Genomic DNA, 15,321 nt, shown 5'->3' with positions numbered 1-15,321 from the left:
TGCCCATACTCTACCCATTCTGTGTATGTGGGAAGTGTACCCTATTTCTGCCCTATGCCTATTCTTTGTATGAGGGAAGCATACCCTACTTCCACTCATTCAGTACCCACTCTGCGTACCTTGATAGTTTGTCTTGCTGTACCTATTGTGGCCCTTATTACCTGTTGCCCTGAGCGGTATCCTAGGGTGGGATTCTGCTCCAGGCAACTACATAGTTCTTGTGTCTCCAGGCCATAATCATTGAGTCCTCAAATTCTGGACCGGTAATTATGGGCCCAGAGACACAAGACCCAAAGTCATTTGACAACTGTGCCCGGCCCTGCCCGTCTGCATCCTTCTGCACTGAGAGAGTTAAAGAAGCTCCCCCCAGCTGAAGAAACAAGCATTGGCAAAGGCAATAGGGCTCGTCTGTGAGAGCTATTAGCTTTTCCAGTGTTTTGTAGCCATGCTGTATGGCAGCGTGAATGCTTTGCAGTGTGGCTGAGGTTCATTTTAAAAAGTGCTATAGTGCAGACAGGGCTATTTTTTAAAGTGCATTAGCACTGGATGCATCATACTCCTTTTTTATTATTATACTGTTAGCCATGCTGCACAGCAGTCACGCAGCTATACAGCATGGCTACAAATCAATGCCAAAGTCAGCAATACTCATGCTGTACAACATGAACAAAAGGCAATGGCAGAGCCAATAGTTGCAACAGCAAGACCTATTGGCTTTGCCAATGCTTGTTAGGTCTCGGCACAACACTTCTGAGATTCTGAACAAATCAGCTAATCTCCCCATGCATGGAAAAAAAGACATTTGTCAATAAAATTCTATCACATAAAGAAACCAATTGCGCCATGTCCATCTCGTATTGAAAATACATTTGAAAGCAGATGACATCTGTTGTCACAATAATCATCCATTTCAAAGGAGACAAGGGATTCTTTGAGGTGTGTGTGTGTGGTAGAGTAAAACATAGCTACAAATGGCAAAAAGTTCAACAAGGACGACGGGGTAGAATAAAAGATAAAAGTAGTACCTCAATCTCAGCACAATCAACAGAAGGACAGTAATCAAGCTGAAGCAATCACTTCTTGGCCATCCATGCTCCAGCCAAAATTAGAGGAAGTGAAGGCCAATTAAAAGGCAGCAAATAAGAGTGACAAAGAAGCCAAAAAATGTAAATGTTAAGTAGTGGGCGGGCTTCAAGCCCTGTGTTGCATACAATATCTCTTGCGAGAGCATGCGTTGCAGCAGGAGAGGTCTTAAAAGAACTCTTGCTCCCTCCACCCTCGCCTTACTACTCCCGATGCGCCCACTCTCCCACAACCAGGCAAAAGAAAAAGCCCTCATAACAAATTTGGGCATCTTATTTCTCCCAAAAGGGGAGGGTGGGGGGAACATGCGAAATTGGACCCTGTATTGCTGGTTCGTGTATTATTCCATATTCCAAGGAAACAACTTGTAGTCCTTGTTAGGTCACAGAGAGATACTGGCCGGAAACATTAATTCTGACCCCTGTTTCTCCCCATGAAGTTAACTGAGAGCTCAGAAAGAGAGCATGCATGAGGAAAGTGTACCCTTCTGCCCAAGCTGTGTGTGTACTGTGTATGAGGGAAGCGTACACTGTTTCTGCTCCCAGACTCTACCTATTGGTGTACGAGAGATTATACTGTGCCGCTCCTGCTACACCTGTTCTTTGTACGAGGGGAGAGTGCTTTTCTTCTACCCCTGCATATGCTATTCTTTTTCTGTGAATGAGGGTGTGTGCCCTACTTGTACCTGTATTGTGTATGAGAGAAGCTTGCACTGCTGCCGCACGTCGACCCTGTTTGTTGGTTATGAATGTGTCCCTGCCCTTGACTTGGGTGTGGGAAATCTCACCCAGTTGGCCCCGCCCATGCCCCACCGCTGTTCTTTCCTCTGTGTGATGGAAGCTTGCTCTGCTACTGCTGTGTTCTACCGGTTGCTTGTTGAAGCTTTTACTACTGTTAATTGTTCTATTCTTGTGTTTGTGAGTAAAGTGTGCAGTGCTACCTCTCATCTGGGAGAGTGAGGCAAGCTTGCACTGGTGCCGCTGCTGGCAGGGTGCCTGTGTGATGCCCGTTAGTTCTCTCTTGTCTATAGTGGAGACCTGCACTCTAGAGCTGTTGGTGTGATACTAGAGCAGCTTGAGTGAAGCTTGCACTGCTGCTCTCCCTGTTCATTATTGTGTATGAGGGAAGCTTGCACTCATGCTGCCTTTGTTGCACCTGTTTAGTGCCTAAGTAAAGCTTCCGCTAATTGTGCTGTATCTTACTCGTTTATGAAGGATATTTGTTCAGTTTCTCGTGCCAAACAACTTGTAAGTGACGAGGAGTGGGGGTTCTCCAGCTTCTGCCCGTGCTGCGACCTTTGTGTATGTGAAAGGAAGCTTGCGCTGCCTGCCTGTGCCCTACGCGTTCTGTGTGCGAGGGAAACTTGCCCTGATGCTGTGTGTTTTGAGGAACATTGCATGCCTGCGGCCCACCTGTAACCGTTCTTTGTGTGCGAGGGAAGCTTGCACTGACTCTCCGTGCTACTTGTGTTGCTTTTTTTCCAGAGAATCTTGCACTGACGCTGTCCCTTCGGTAACGGCTGGGAGGGGTAAAGAGGGTGTTGCGGCCACGGAGTTTGAATTGTTGATGCAGTGCAGTGCCTATTGTATGTGTGATTTTAACGATGTGTGAGAAGCTTGCACTGGCGCTCTCCCAACGGTAACTGGAAGGAGGGTGCGCCGGTCACGGAGTTTGAATTGTTGATGCAGTGCAGTGCCTATTGTATGTGTGATTTTAACGATGTGTGAGAAGCTTGCACTGGCGCTCTCCCAACGGTAACTGGAAGGAGGGTGCGCCGGTCATGGAGTTTGAATTGTTGATGCAGTGCAGTGCCTATTGTATGTTTTGATTTTAACGGCGTGTGTGAGAAGCTTGCTCTGGTGATTTCCTTTCAGTTCTTCAGTAAACACTGTGGTTTGTGTCTGTGTGTACAGCTGGGCAGTTTGAATTGTTGATGCAGTGCGGTACCTATTGTATGTGTGATTTAAGCTGTGTGTGCTGTGGAGTTTGTGCTGCTTTTGCGAACGAGTCTGGTGCTCTTGTTAACCCTTACAGACAAACGGAACAGCAGCCTGCTCGGGCCTAGCCTGAATATGTGCCAGCATCCCCTCACCTGCCGGCATACAATGGAGAAAGTTCCGGCGGAGTGCAGCGCTGTAGTCATGACAACCTCATACATTACCCAGAATACACCAGGCATTTCTTCAATAGGGTTCAAAACATTCGGCCTTTCCACTTGTCGTTTGAAAAACTATAGTCATTAAAAATGCCCCGTAGAATGCAATCTAGAGATATTAAGGGGGGCCTCGGACAGGCGTTCCTGAGCAGCACAGCGCCCCTTTATCGGCAGGTGAAGTCCGCTCAGATACTAGGGCACGACCTCCGCTTCAGCCCATAAAGACCGGTAAGTGAGAGCGGGGCTCATTTTACCGACCGTATAAGTTCCTCTCAGCGGCATGATGAGGTGTGTGTGTGGCGAGGCAGAGGCCTTTTTATGGGGGTGATTGGCACCTGTTTTATGAGCAGTTCAGGGCCCTTTATTGCTAGGACAGGATGTCTTTTATGGGTACGATAACGTCTTTAGCCAGCAGCCCGCGACCCCTTGACCGGGCTCGGCGAGTCCCCCGTTAATGCACACAGCGCGCGCGGCTGGTTCCGGGTGCGCCTCGCATTGTCAGCTTTAGAATGCGCCCGCGTCTTCGCAGCGCCTGCGATGCCAGCCTGTGTAGGAGTGCGTGCGGCTGCCAGGCCTGCTCTCCCCCTCCTCCTCTCTCGCTCTCTCTCCCCATGTATGGAGAGCTGGCTCCGGCTCCATCTCGCAGGAAGACTCACCCCTCTCTCTGTTGCCTCCTCAGATCCAGCACCTGGCGATCCGCTGCGTGCAGAAGAACATCAAGAAGAACAAGGGGGTGAAGGACTGGCCCTGGTGGAAGCTCTTCACCACCGTGCGCCCCCTCATCGAGGTGCAGCTGACCGAGGACCAGATCCGGGGCAAAGACGTACGTACGCCATCCGGCGCTGGTGGGCGAGGGGCGGCACGTGGCGCTGCTGGGGGTGTAGGCGTGCAGCGCACTCTGATGTGAATACACACTGATCCAGCACGTGTGTCCCCAAATGTGGGGGGCGTTTCATGCTTTGTACAATGTGTCTATGCTGCTGCTACAGGTGTGTGACTCTCCTTCACTGGTGTGAGGTCATTCTTAGATTACAGTGCCCGCCTCTGCTCCACTCGCAGCAGGGACTTACTACAGGTTTCTCTTTCCTGCCTCCAGCCCCTCTCGGACCCTTGGAATCTGCCATGCTCCCGTGGGCGATCCGAGGAAGCCCTCCAGGGGGAAATGAGTAACGGGCGGAGTGCCATTGCTACAGACAGGAATCCAATACTTTTGTAGGGTAGTGTCTGTTTCATAACCATAGAGTTCCATCATCCTTGCCGTTGGAGAGGGCTCTGTGCCATTTCCAAGGGCAGTGAGTAGTTTGAGTTGGCTGTATGCCAAGATTTACACAGGGGATTGCTTCTGTTGCAGGTCAGACACTTTGGTGACTCAGGATCCTTGTGAAATTCACTTCTCATGAACCATCCATTACTGTTCTCCCCGATGGCAGGTGACGAGGTGTCCATCTGAGATGAATTGCTTGCTGCAGTGCTACTTCTACAAGAAAGTGACTCTGTTTTAGCACATGGCACGTTCTGTCACTATGTCAGGGTGAAATAGGCCCTCTCCAAAGGTGTGGAATTATTTGACAGCTGTAAATGTGGGTGTTCTGTTGTTACAGACAAACAACTTTCCTGCTTGAAATTCTTCTCAGGCTAACAACTCTTGAATCGGTTGCCTCCTAAGTCCTTTCTGATTGGTAGCGCATAGCTAAAGAGCTTTGTATTCTAAAAAATACCCATGCTGTCTGTCTGTTGCTACAAGTATGTAAAGCAGGGTCCAGGGGTACTGCGGCATAAAGGGGCTGCGTGGACCCGTCTAGCAGGTTGCGGCTGTTCGTGGTGGGCCTGAGGTGGGGGTGGGGCTTCAGGCTTCGCATCCTTCACTGTTGTGAGCTCGGACTTGGTAGATCTCTTACACATTTGAAGTTCTCAGGAGTAAGTCGAGGATGGCATCCTCCAACACACACAGCGTACACTCTGTGTAAACTGTGAGCGGTGGATTTGATCTAAAGCCCCGGTTACCTTGCTGTGTAATGACTGAGGCCAGTCCCAGGGGCGGAGAGAGTTTATTTTGTGTGGAGCGTGAAGAGAGAAAAGGGGACATTTAATACTTTGCAGGACATGCCGCGATTCCCCAGTCCCCTCCGTACCTGAGTGCGGTCTGGGAGGCAGGCTTGCTGCTGAGTGGCTGGTGCTTCAAACAGAGCCCTTCAGGGAGTGATCAAACGTTCCCTTAATTTAGAAATGAGAGGTTTGTGAGCACCGCGCCGCCTCTCTGGGCTGTACGAGCTCCAGCCTCCAGTGTGAGGCCTCTCTAGTTGGTAATCTCTCTCCAGCACATCTTAGACTTCAAGAGCAGGGGTCGCAGGGTTAATTGCCAACATTTTATTTGTGCATTTTTCCCGAGAATTGTTTGTGGTAGGATTTATTGGCAGGAGTTTATTATGTATATATCCAGGGCCCCAGAAGCAGCTCAGGTGCCAAGTAGTGTCTCGACTTGGCCAAAGCCAACCGCTTCTCTGTTTATGCAGAAAGAAATTGTTAATCATTTTGCTCCAGATATATTTGTGCATTGCAGTATAGAAGGGTGAGACCCAGGCCAGCATTGAGGAGCGTCAGTTAAGATTAGCTTCAGTTACTTAAATGATTAAGAGTGAGATGATTCGACAGAGCAATGTGTGTGAGACCCATTTCTGGCCTAACACTGGGAGCTACAGAGCAGGTAGTTGCGCCATTGAGTTTGCTTGGAAGAGGGGGCGACGCAGTGGTTTTGTTGTGGACCAGGGGTGTTGCGATTGTTAGAGCTGCAGCTGTGGCTGCTTGACATGGCTCTTGGTCCTCCGTTTGGCAGCCTCCATGTTTAGTGGGATCAAATTGTTCCTTTTCACCAGGCCACCATTTTTCAGCCGCAAGTTTCCCTTTTACAGCTCATTCATATCAGGTGTATTAGTCCAGTTGGTTAGAATGAATTGAATCAAAACTATCACTCCCAGAATGCATTAAAAAATGACAACCTGAAATTAGAGCCAAAGTGTCTTGCGACATCATCTTTTCACTGTAGACTTATTAACAGTACGTTTCTGTACATTAGTCAGTTTTTAGTATTGCCAATAAATTGGCAGTCAGTGCCACCATTTTTTAAAAATTGTTTCCCATTATTTTTTACAACTCAAAATTGTAGGCGTGCCTCAGCACTCATTCTGCTTTCATTGAGACTGCACCGTCGGTTTTGGTAGCGGTTAAGTCGCCATTGACCATGTGTCATGAAGATCTGGCGGGAAAGTGTTCCACTCCAAACTCTGGCCAACCTATGATTCTGTTGGCCACTAACAATTGCCTTAAGACTTGACTTAAGGTGCAGCATTTGTTTTGGTAAAAATATTGAAATGTTGCCTTGCTGTTGACAAAGTCGTTCTCTACGTTCACATGATCACTAACCTCACTTCTTAATCTTTCAGTGCCACATGATTATTTGTGATGATATTAACTAATTGGTCAACTTACTAGCAACTATAGGATTCTATGTTGATCTTTTCGATGAACACAATTGATGTTTTTTATTAGTGGCACATTTTATTATGAATAGAAGCATATATTGTTCTGTGCTTTCTTTCTCTTTGATCCTCTATGTCTGCAAAAACCAAGCCTCTATCAACGTGTAGCACACTCAGTACAGGGAGAGCCCTTAGTTCAGTTTAAGAAATATAGTAGATTTTATTACTTCGGTTGGATGCAATACAGCTGAAGGCCACCTCTAATAATTTCTGACTGCACTGCTGTGGTGTCCCAGCACCCTAGATTTGACTGCTAGCTCCGGAGAGCAGAGACTAGGTTTGGGACTTCCTCCTCAAACTTTTACACTCCTGTCACTCAGACGTGGGTACCCCCTTGCTGCCTCCCACTTGTGGTCACTGGGGGCAGAGGAGGTAGATCCCCGCATGCCCTTGGCATCCCTCAGTCATGTGGAGACACCACGCATCCTGAAGAAGACAGGATACAGGCGGAGCCCACTTACAAACCTTGGCATTCTCTGAGTGCAGCAAGAGACTTCCAGGCTGTCCAGTGGCGAGTCAGTCATTGAAGTTGGCAATCAATGTAGAGCAGCAGAGATCGATGAGGGGTGCCACAGACACTGTGGGAGCTTAAAGAAGAACAAGGGTTGGCAGGCATGGGCTGTGGAACAAAGCTGAGCGGCTGTACAAAGAGTCTTGGTAGCAGATTATACATTGACACTAGTTGTGACAGAAGTGTAGTAAAACTGATGCTGTAGAAGGATGTGGGTGACAGAGGCGCCGGGGATACTTTGGAAAAACAGCTGTCAAGTCAATCCCTCCAACCTCCTTCTGTCTTGAAAAGTGGCCTGCCCGATCCCCGCTTGATTGAGCCTTGGTAGCACTAACTGTGGGGTAGTCTGTGCCAGCAGTGTCTTGGGGCACTTTATCCCATCTCAGTGCTGAACTGCAGCTGCTTTCATAGTATCCTAGCATCGCATACACAGGAGATGGAATATGATGTGCTGTGCAGTGCTCTATCCTCTCCCATTGAATGACACCTGGTCTGTTGTATGCAAAAACAAATGTTGATGGACAGAATGCAGAACAATGTAATACATTCACCCCAATACAGAGATCTGGGCCTAAATCCATCGTTTTTTTGCTCCCCATGCCATTCCAGTTTAAACCCAGCCATATGCAAATCAGTCTTGACCCTGTGCCTCATGGGAACAGTCCAGCCCGAACTGCCAAGCCAGGTCCTCCCTGGACTGGAACCAAGCATCCTAGGACCGGTTTCGGGGTTTCACCCCTCTTCAGCCAGGATAGCTTGATTCCAGTGGCATGGAGACCACGGGACTCACGTCTGAGCATACCCGTCCCACTGGGGTGGCATGGTGAGCAAAAGAATGATGGATTTAACCCAGATCTCTTGACTGGGGGTGAATGTTTTGATTTGTTCTGCATTCCGTCCATCAATTGTGTGTCTTTTACCTGGTCTGTTATAGCAGACAGTGTGACACAGAAAGCCTGGCCATGAGGCGTCTCAGGTGTGCAAGGATCAGAATTGTGCTTGAAAAGCTGCCCATCTCCTGCTTTGAGTGAGGGCAGGCAGGGGTGAGAAGCAGACACTTGTGAAGCACAGGCCCTCACAGCTAACCTCTTTAACCACCTTTGCAGGAAGAGATTCAGCAGCTCAAGAGCAAGCTGGAGAAGGTGGAGAAGGAGCGAAATGAGCTGCGACTAGGCTCCGACCGGCTGGAGAGCAGGGTAAGTCACCCGTGGTGAACATGACCATCCATGGTGCTTTGTCGCAAGGAATTGTTGATGACACCACTTGGGATCCAAATGTTAGTTCAAATATATGCTTTTAACCCAGGGTATTCAATGTAAGATCAGGCGGACAAGGTCCATTCCAGATATTCTGGTTAACCACTGATGATATAAAGGAGTTCCATTCATAGTCATTGTATGTAAAAGGTGCTTTATGTGGTTATCCCGAAAATCTGTCCTGAATCTGGGCCACGTGCGCCTAGGTTGGACACCCCTGGTTTAAACCACTATAGAATGATTGTGTACCATTCGTCTATTTCTTTTTTTGGATGTCTTTCAGAAGTACAAACACAGTCACTCGTTTGTGTAAAGACTAGTAAACTCATTTTGTCTTAACCTGCGCTTTATTAAATTGATTCTCACAGCACAAATGCTAGACAATTGTTAATGGTATTACCTCAATGTCACTAACCTATTTTGCAATTTCTTTGTAATTTTTACTGCAAGATATCAACTTTTTTGCTGAAATTATCCGATATTATAATATTTAATATTTATATTGGGTATACATATATACATAGTGAGTTACTCAGAGAGTAAAAAAGACACACCACATGCTGATATGTTATAGATGACACTTAAAGAGGACTTCTACACTTTGATAAGATGTGTTCAAATACATCCATACAGCCCTCCCAGAGGTTCTCAAGACAGACAGCTTGTGATAATGGATGCTGTGAGAGGGCCTAGCGTACCTGGATTCAACTTTGGAAATTATGTATTTTAAAACCCACCAAAGTTACAGTTCTTTTCTGCCAGACAGCTCCCTTCTCTTAGCCTCATGTTTCAGCTACTCTTCTCCAGTCCATACGTGTTGCCTCTCGCCTCTCATAGAGTATCTGTCAGAGCTCCCCCTCAATCCATGTTTGCCACTGTACTCCTCTTGCGGATCTGGTGTGCAGCTGCACCTTTGCTCAAATCTGTATGTGCTACACACCCCTCTTCTAGGCCACCTGTGCCAAGCTCTGCACATAAGGCTGAACAAATTGAAGTATGCCCACAAAAACACACAAGTCATGGCTCCCTTCTTCCCAGCTACATGTATCTCCGGCCATGCCTCAAGATCACGTGTCATACTCCAGCTCCTCCCATTCTGACCATGTGTGTTGCAGCTCCTCCCTCCAGCTACATGTGCCACAGTTCTAATCCTTCGCACCACATGCTCCAATCTCTGTCTCCACATTCAGACACAACGTACAACATCTTGCAGATATGATCTTCCGCTGGCTCCAAGAAGCGCTCAGTGACCTTCTTCCGTGAAGTAGCCAATCCCAGTGAAAAAGGTTTCCCTCACACGTGTATCGATCCACTGTCAAAAGAAAGTGAGAGCTACATGCATTACCTGAGCTCGCCCTTCATGCTGCCTGCACCCTCATCATTCTCCTGTGTGCTACTAACGGATTAGGGCAAGGGCATGGTAGAAACACTGCTGCTAAAGCCCAACTTCCCTTTTCTTCCTTCCCTGCCTTCATGATCTTTGATGCCAGGAGTAGTAAGTGCCATGCTAGGAATACCAAAGGGCAAGCCCGGGCCACCAGTTGCAATCCTCAGTTGGGGTCAAGGATTTAACTACTGCACCCAAAGAAACACAAAATGTTCCTTCCTATGTCTCCTGCTGTATGTCTGGCGCATCTTCCTGTTTTTGCACACACCCAAGGTAGATGTCGCACAACACAATCTCTCACTATCAAAACTTTGCCTTTGTGCCCACGCTGTATTACAGACTCGGGTGCAGAGGAAAACATGGCGTTAGGAAATGCGTTCTCAGTGCGCCACAACAATGTGACATACTGTCAGTGCGCCCCCTTAGTGCAGCCCTCTTAAAGAGGGTCCCATGGAATCCCCCAAGACACCCCACTGTTGATGGGTGCAGTCACTCGCTGCACCCGCTTGAAGGGGGATCTCCATCCCCTGTTGAAAGTGCAGGTGGGTTGCCGCATGTACAGGGAAACACAGAGCGGCTTTGAAGCAGCAGCTCCATATTTCACTGAATGCTGTGCCCTGGAGGCAGACACCCATTGTAATAGGATGCATTGTCCCTGTTTGCGCATGGTGCACCTGCTTGAAGGTGTTCCTTGGCCTAAACAAGGAAAGTGCGCCTTATTTGCAAGATGGGTCCAGGTATGCTGTCCAAGGGCCAGAGTGCAAAGCCTAGATTGTTTCCTTTTCCTGTTGTTTCTTGTATTGAACATGAAGGTGAGTATCTGACCCTCTTGCCTTCTGTCTCAGATTACAGAACTGAATTCGGAACTCACAGATGAGAGGAACACTGGGGAGTCGGCCTCCCAGCTCCTTGAGACAGAGACGTCAGAGAGGCTTCGGGTTGAGAAAGACATGAAGGATCTGCAGGTGAGACAGTACTTCGACTCTCTCACACTCCATCATGCCTGATGGATGTTCCTCTTCTAAGGCCAGTGTTCCTTGATTTGTGGTTTCTGAGTTGGTATCAATGCCAGGCTGGCCCAATTCTGTCAGCTCACTAAATGCCAGCCACCACTATTAGCCCATACAGGACTGTCTCTTTGAAAGCTCCACTGGCCACTCGTTGTCAAACCAATTCTATTAAGAACATTTGTGTCATTTTTAATTGTGTTATTTTCAACTTTCTTTTTCTAATGCTGTGTTTTACCAATTCCATTTTGTTTGTTGTGGAAGATGTTTTAGTTTTAGCACTAAAAGGATTTTTGTTTTCTTTAGTTTAGTGTTGTAGTGACAGCCTCCAACTTCATACAGTGATGTCACAGTGTGTTCAAAGTGTACGCCCTTTATGTCCAGACTGAGACATCCCTTCATGATTATGACTTTAGTCTTACAAGACTACTCATACATGTAATGCCACAATCCACATCTGCCCTACCTTGAGGGCCCTACATTGGTCCCCAGTTACCAGAAGATCCACATTTAAGCTGCTCTGTATCACCCACAAAGCTATACATAAAACAAGATCGCTTTTCCTTAGGAATACAATCACCAAATACATTCATTCAACAAATGAATTTCCGTTCCAGATTGGCACCTTGCCTGAACATCCCAACATACAAGAAAAAACCATAGGTGACACACCTTGCTCTGTTCAGACATCCAAACTATGGAATTCATTACCCCTAACATAATATTTACAGATTATCTTCTCTTCAGAAGAGTAGTTGACTCTTTCCTACATAACCACCATACTCAAACATAAATGTACAACATATTCCTGTGTATTTAATTTGATTATATGTATGTATCTAGATATGTTTTTGTTTTTGGTATAAATATGTATAATATGTACTTATGTATCTATATATATATTACTTTACTCGTACTGTAAAAAAAATTGAGTCTCTCCAATGCACTACCCTATTTCTCTCAATATATCCTCTACCTCCACTTTCTGACTCATCCCAAACCTCATTCTTCTACTATGATCTCCTAACTAACCCTTTCTAGACTCTTCCCTCCTCTATCCCTCCCTAGATCACCCTAAACCTCATTTTAATACAATGATCTCCAAACTAACCCTTTCTAGACTCTTCCCTCCTCTATCCCCTCTTGTTTCGCCCCAAACCTCATTTTTATACTATGATCTCCCAAACAACCCTTTCTAGACTCTTCCCTCCTCTATCCCTTCCTAGATCACCCTAAACCTCATTTTAATACTACGGTCTCCCAAACAACACTTGTAAATTATTCCCTCACCTACCCCACCTTTAGACTCATCCCAAAAGTCACTTTACTACTATGAACTCCCTAATCCATTTCTAGAGATTCTTCCCTCCTCCATCTCTCTTTATACTCATCCCAAACCTCATCTTACTACTACGATCTCCCATTAAACACTTTCTAGACTCTTCCTTCTTCTATCCTCTCATTATCCTTTTCAATCTAATTAACAGACTCACATGTCCACCGCTAAGATTAACACAAATTTGACTATACTAATCCACCACTAATTCTATTTGGGTTCCGGAGTAGCGTGTTACTCGCTGAAATGCGCTTTGATGCCTAGTCAGGGGTGGTAAGCGCTATATAATTACAAATACAATACAATGTTGAATATAAGAAACAAGACTGTTTTATAGCATCTGCAGTGACAGGAATAGAGATACACGCCACAGAAAGTAGAAGTAAAGACTTTGTGGATACACAAGCTTAGTATAAAGTTTTTCTAGACTATGCACTACAATCTCTCAGTTGACCTGTTTAAAGCTTTCTAGATAGCAACAGACATCTATCGAGAAGACGTGCAGCATTGATGTGGTCTACCCATATGTGCCCATCTTTTTAGTGTCTGAGTGACTAATATCACCTGTGAAAAGGCTACTTTCCTTCCTGGCCCACATCCTGCCGCGCCGCACCAGCCTGGACTTTCGATTTTGCTTCCAATACTCCTTTAAATCTAGAAAGTCTCAACAGATTTTCAGTCTACACTACTACTGTGAAGAGTAGTTGAGCTATGTTTGCAAAGTAGGTTACGCAAAGTCTAACATTCTAAACATGAACCTCAACATTTGACCCTGAATATGAGAATATGTGATAAAGAGGAGTAGCATTTCTGAATTGTACCTAGTGAGGCTGCCCAAGCACCCAGAGATTTAAGGGGTTAGTGTACCCTACAAATTAACAAATATGCCTTTTGTTTAGGCCAAGTATGATGCTCTGGTGAAGAAGATGGACTCTATGGAGATGGAAGTGATGGAGGCCCGTCTAATTCGTGCATCAGAGCTCAATGGCGAGATGGACGATGATGATACAGGTGCGCCCTGGGCCGCTCATTTTTAGGTTGAGCTTGGGCAGCCCATGCGCTGCTCTGCAATGCATGCTGTATTCGAGAGCTCTGCCCACTCTCCGCCCATATTTTTCATTGGCTTGTGTCATTGTCCTTTGTAAATGCTGGCTTCTGATTTGTTAATAGGCTTGTTAGTCCCTCCTTAGTACCACCTTGTCTTCATTTGTAACCACTCACGAGAAGTGGCCCTTTTACTTCTGTTGTTACACGATATGTCTTATTTAGTCTGTACGCACTATTTTCTTTAATGAGTTTCTCCTACTGCAGGCACGACATGCATTCCTGCAACATTCAGCGCACCATGCGCGCTTCCACTTCCTAAGCAGCCGGAGACAATCTTGGCTGCTTCGTTGAAATTAAATAAGAATCACATTTACAAGAGTTTGATATATTGGCATTGAAAATGACAATGCTTTTATTTATGTGTTAATTATCAAAACAGATAATTACAATGCCAATAGCTTAAACTATCGCAAATGTGAGACCTATTGCATTGCAAATGCTTGTTTTTGCCTCGTTGCTGCCTTCTTGCTTTGGAGGCTGCCAGGACTGGCTGGGCTGCAGCCGTGGGGGAGGGCAGATGCACTCGGTGTCACAGCAGGGCCTATCACTAGCATCATACTGGAATGGCTGAAAATCATATATAATATTTAAGCAGGTTGAACAAACAACCTCCTTTGTATTGTAATATTGACTTCCATTGGCATTCTGTACAACGTAGGCTTAAACTGTGCTCTTTTAAACGAAATAACCCTGCCACACTAATGTTTAAAAAAAATTACAGACTTATTTGTCAATAATTCTGAACCATAATTGTGAAAGAATTTTGTGCTCCGATTTTGCAGAATTCTGCCCGCACATTTTTGAAGTATTCTGAATTCTCATGACGTATGCAGTTTATAATCTAAATCTGACACTGTTTCCTTAAGAACTGTGCCTGATTTGTTATTAAATAATGATGCAGAATCATTTTAAGAGGGTTTGCAAAACGATCTATTAATCATTCTTTACACCTATGTCTAGAGACTTGAGAGCACTTTTTCATTCTGAATTCTCTGCCATGTCTTATTAAAATAATTGTTCACTTTGCAAACCCCTTTTCTACAATTGTACAGTCACAATAGTTTATTATTAATTGTTCTATTTAAAGACATGTGTATCCTTTTTAAGCAATTGTGCAGTGTAATCAAGACATTGAACACACGACGTCTAAAGGAATTACACACAGTCCCATTCTAAAGAATGTCCACATGTATATTTGCACACATATCATGTTATAAGTTGAAATGCTTTTAAAAAAAAGTCACTTTCTACTAAGTTGCCATGGAAACATTTAAAAAGTATGACTCCTTAATCTTTGTCAAGTTGAGAATATACATTTTTCAAGAATTACACAACTCGTTTTACAGCATATACTTTTAAAGATAATTTTGCATGTAGATTCATTAGAAGCCAGAGCATTTACATATGTCTATGCAGAATTTTAAATAACTCTGCACTTTTATTTTTAACAAACCACTATGTGACTTTTGAAAGAATTCTACAGGCTATATTTTAATACTCTGACCACTATTTGTTTTAAAATGTCAGCGTTAAAAAAAAATAGTAAACATTAATTTGTTTAATTCGGATTTTTCCTTTAATTCTGCACTCTTGTCTTTAAAAAGAGTTCTGAATTTGGGTTAAAAACAGTTTTATTTGTAAAGAACCACGAACTCTTGTATTTAAAGACTTATATGCTCTTAAAATGCATTGTTTTATCCCCAAATTAGCTTAATTGTGAAACTATTTTGACTTTTAAAAATAATTTATTTAGAGTGTGGCGGCCTAGTACTCCTAAGCATGGTGAAGGACAATATAGACCAATCCCCTGGTTCAGCCACTCTATTAAGAATCAGGCTTAACAGTCAGTTTCCGGCAGTGGAGCTGCCAATAGCTCAGATGGAAGTGACGGCCCCACAGATATTGGGCCATCAATTAAAGTACATCAGACAATCTGCCTATTC

At 45.2% G+C, this 15,321-nt stretch overlaps 1 protein-coding gene across 35 annotated transcripts in view; it reads left to right on the top strand.

The window, feature by feature from the left end:
* MYO18A (myosin XVIIIA) overlaps positions 1–15,321 on the top strand; it is a 768,001-nt gene that overhangs the window by 493,214 nt on the left and 259,466 nt on the right. For all 35 annotated transcript variants that reach the window (XM_085649195.1, XM_085649183.1, XM_085649196.1 and 32 more), the window contains 4 exons: positions 3,918–4,061; positions 8,392–8,481; positions 10,774–10,893; positions 13,171–13,282. In XM_085649195.1, coding sequence (XP_085505321.1) covers positions 3,918–4,061; positions 8,392–8,481; positions 10,774–10,893; positions 13,171–13,282 — 466 coding nt within the window. The remainder of the gene's footprint in view (positions 1–3,917; positions 4,062–8,391; positions 8,482–10,773; positions 10,894–13,170; positions 13,283–15,321) is intronic.

Source organism: Triturus cristatus, chromosome 3_2 (assembly GCF_964204655.1).
Source record: "Triturus cristatus chromosome 3_2, aTriCri1.1, whole genome shotgun sequence".
In the NCBI taxonomy this organism is placed as follows: domain Eukaryota; kingdom Metazoa; phylum Chordata; class Amphibia; order Caudata; family Salamandridae; genus Triturus; species Triturus cristatus.
The sequence above is the reverse complement of the archived record's forward strand: the minus strand, read 5'-3'. Positions and strand labels throughout refer to the sequence as shown.